Source organism: Lucilia cuprina, chromosome 2 (genome assembly GCF_022045245.1).
Source record: "Lucilia cuprina isolate Lc7/37 chromosome 2, ASM2204524v1, whole genome shotgun sequence".
Classification (NCBI taxonomy): Eukaryota; Metazoa; Arthropoda; class Insecta; order Diptera; family Calliphoridae; genus Lucilia; species Lucilia cuprina.
The window spans coordinates 65,102,127-65,103,979 of NC_060950.1; the positions used below are offsets into that span (position 1 = coordinate 65,102,127).

General features: G+C 24.7%; 1 protein-coding gene across 1 annotated transcript in view; it reads right to left on the bottom strand.

Moving 5' to 3' along the window:
* Positions 1-1,006: 1,006 nt before the first annotated feature.
* Positions 1,007-1,853, bottom strand: part of LOC111682928 — an 18,757-nt gene continuing 17,910 nt past the window's right edge. The window contains exon 5 of the mRNA XM_023444926.2: positions 1,007-1,021. Coding sequence (XP_023300694.2) covers positions 1,007-1,021 — 15 coding nt within the window. The remainder of the gene's footprint in view (positions 1,022-1,853) is intronic.

Sequence of the window (1,853 nt, forward strand, 5' to 3'; positions counted from 1 at the left end):
ACTAGAACAGAACTAGAACAGAACTAGAACAGAACTAGAACAGAACTAGAACAGAACTAGAACAGAACTAGAACAGAACTAAAACAGAACTAGAACAGAACTAGAACAGAACTAAAACAGAACTAGAAAAAAACTGAAAATTATATTACTTTTTTATTTGAACAAACATGTGCAGTGAACTAAGTATTGTAACTATTAAGTAGGGAGCATTGTATTATTATTCTTTCTGCAAAACAAAGAACTTGTTAAAATATATTTTTTTTTATTATTACGGATATGATTAGTCTATTCGAGTAAGTACTTAGTTCATTATATTGCTTATGATTTTAATAATTAATTGAAAAGCCTTTAATATAATTATGGGTAATTACAGAAAATTATATTATATTAAAAATTTTAATATAAAAAAAAATTATTAAAAAAAAACATGAGTGAATTATATTAAAGAATTTTTTTAAATACTCTTAATTTTAACAAAGTTAAAAAAAAAAAAAAAATTCTTTTGAATTTTACAACTGAAAAATATAAAAAATATTTTAATAAAAATTGTAATTCAAAGCTTTAGGGTAAATTATGAGATTAAAATATTTTATTAATTAATACGGATATTGCTACCTTTTTTGTTTGTTTGTAAGTAAATAAATCTTTATCTGAGAATTCTAAGAAAATCTAACAGATTTCTATTGTTTAACTTTTTTCTTAACTTTCATACTTTGTTGGCAAAGTTGAGTGAATGCGCAGTAACGGGACTAAACAAACGTTGCATACTTCGTAAGAAACAAGTTTGTGTTTTAAGTCTTTCGTTTCATTCTTCATATCTCAACTCAACAAAGAGATTTTTAACGTTAGTAACTAGTTCTTAAGGAAATACCACAACAGTGTTATAAAATAAATTTAGAATGTTTCCACTAATGATAAAAAATACATGAATGAATTTAAATTTATTTAACATAAAAGTGTTTAGTTTGATTATGCTATTAAAAGCAAATGCGACATTAAATTGCATTTATTCTTGTTCAACCTTTCAAAAAAAATAACAATTAATTAATTGAAAATTTAATATGTCATAAATGTATTATTTAACTGAAGTTTAAATGAGTTTTTATGTTATTTAGGTTACGTCCTTAAACATCATTGCAAAATTGACATACTTTAATTTTAACTGCATTTTACATAAATCTACTTGTAGATGCAGTCATTCATCAACATGTTTCAAATGTTGTTGTTTTATTTTTCCACTTTTTTTTCGTAGTAGATCATGTAAATGCTGTTTGTGTTATAATTAAAAACAAACTTAATTGATATTAAATTCAAAAGTTAAGTCATATTTAAAACATTAAATTTAAATCAACTGTATAAAAAAGAGCTAAATACTTAAACATCATAAACAATAAGATTAAGAAAAGAAGACCAGTGAGTTTAAATTTGAACTTAAGTGTCATAAAATATAACATTACAAGGTCGCGGTGATTATGCACACATGTTGGTAATTGCCAGCAAATGTACTTGAGAGCATAAGAAAGTTGCTGAAAAGTTGTGAGATGGCTTTGACTTGGTTACGTCTTTTTAAGCTTATTATTAGTACAAAATCAAGGTCAAATTTAAATTATTTTGCAGGAATTTAAGAAAATATAAAATATCTCAATATCTGACCAGCAACATTATATAGTACGTTAACTGAACTAGAACTGAACTAGAACTGAACTAGAACAGAACTAGAACAGAACTAGAAATGAACTAGAACTGAACTAGAACTGAATTAGAACTGAATTAGAACTGAATTAGAACTGAATTAGAACTGAATTAGAACTGAACTAGAACTGAACTAGAACTGAACTAGAACTGAACTAGAA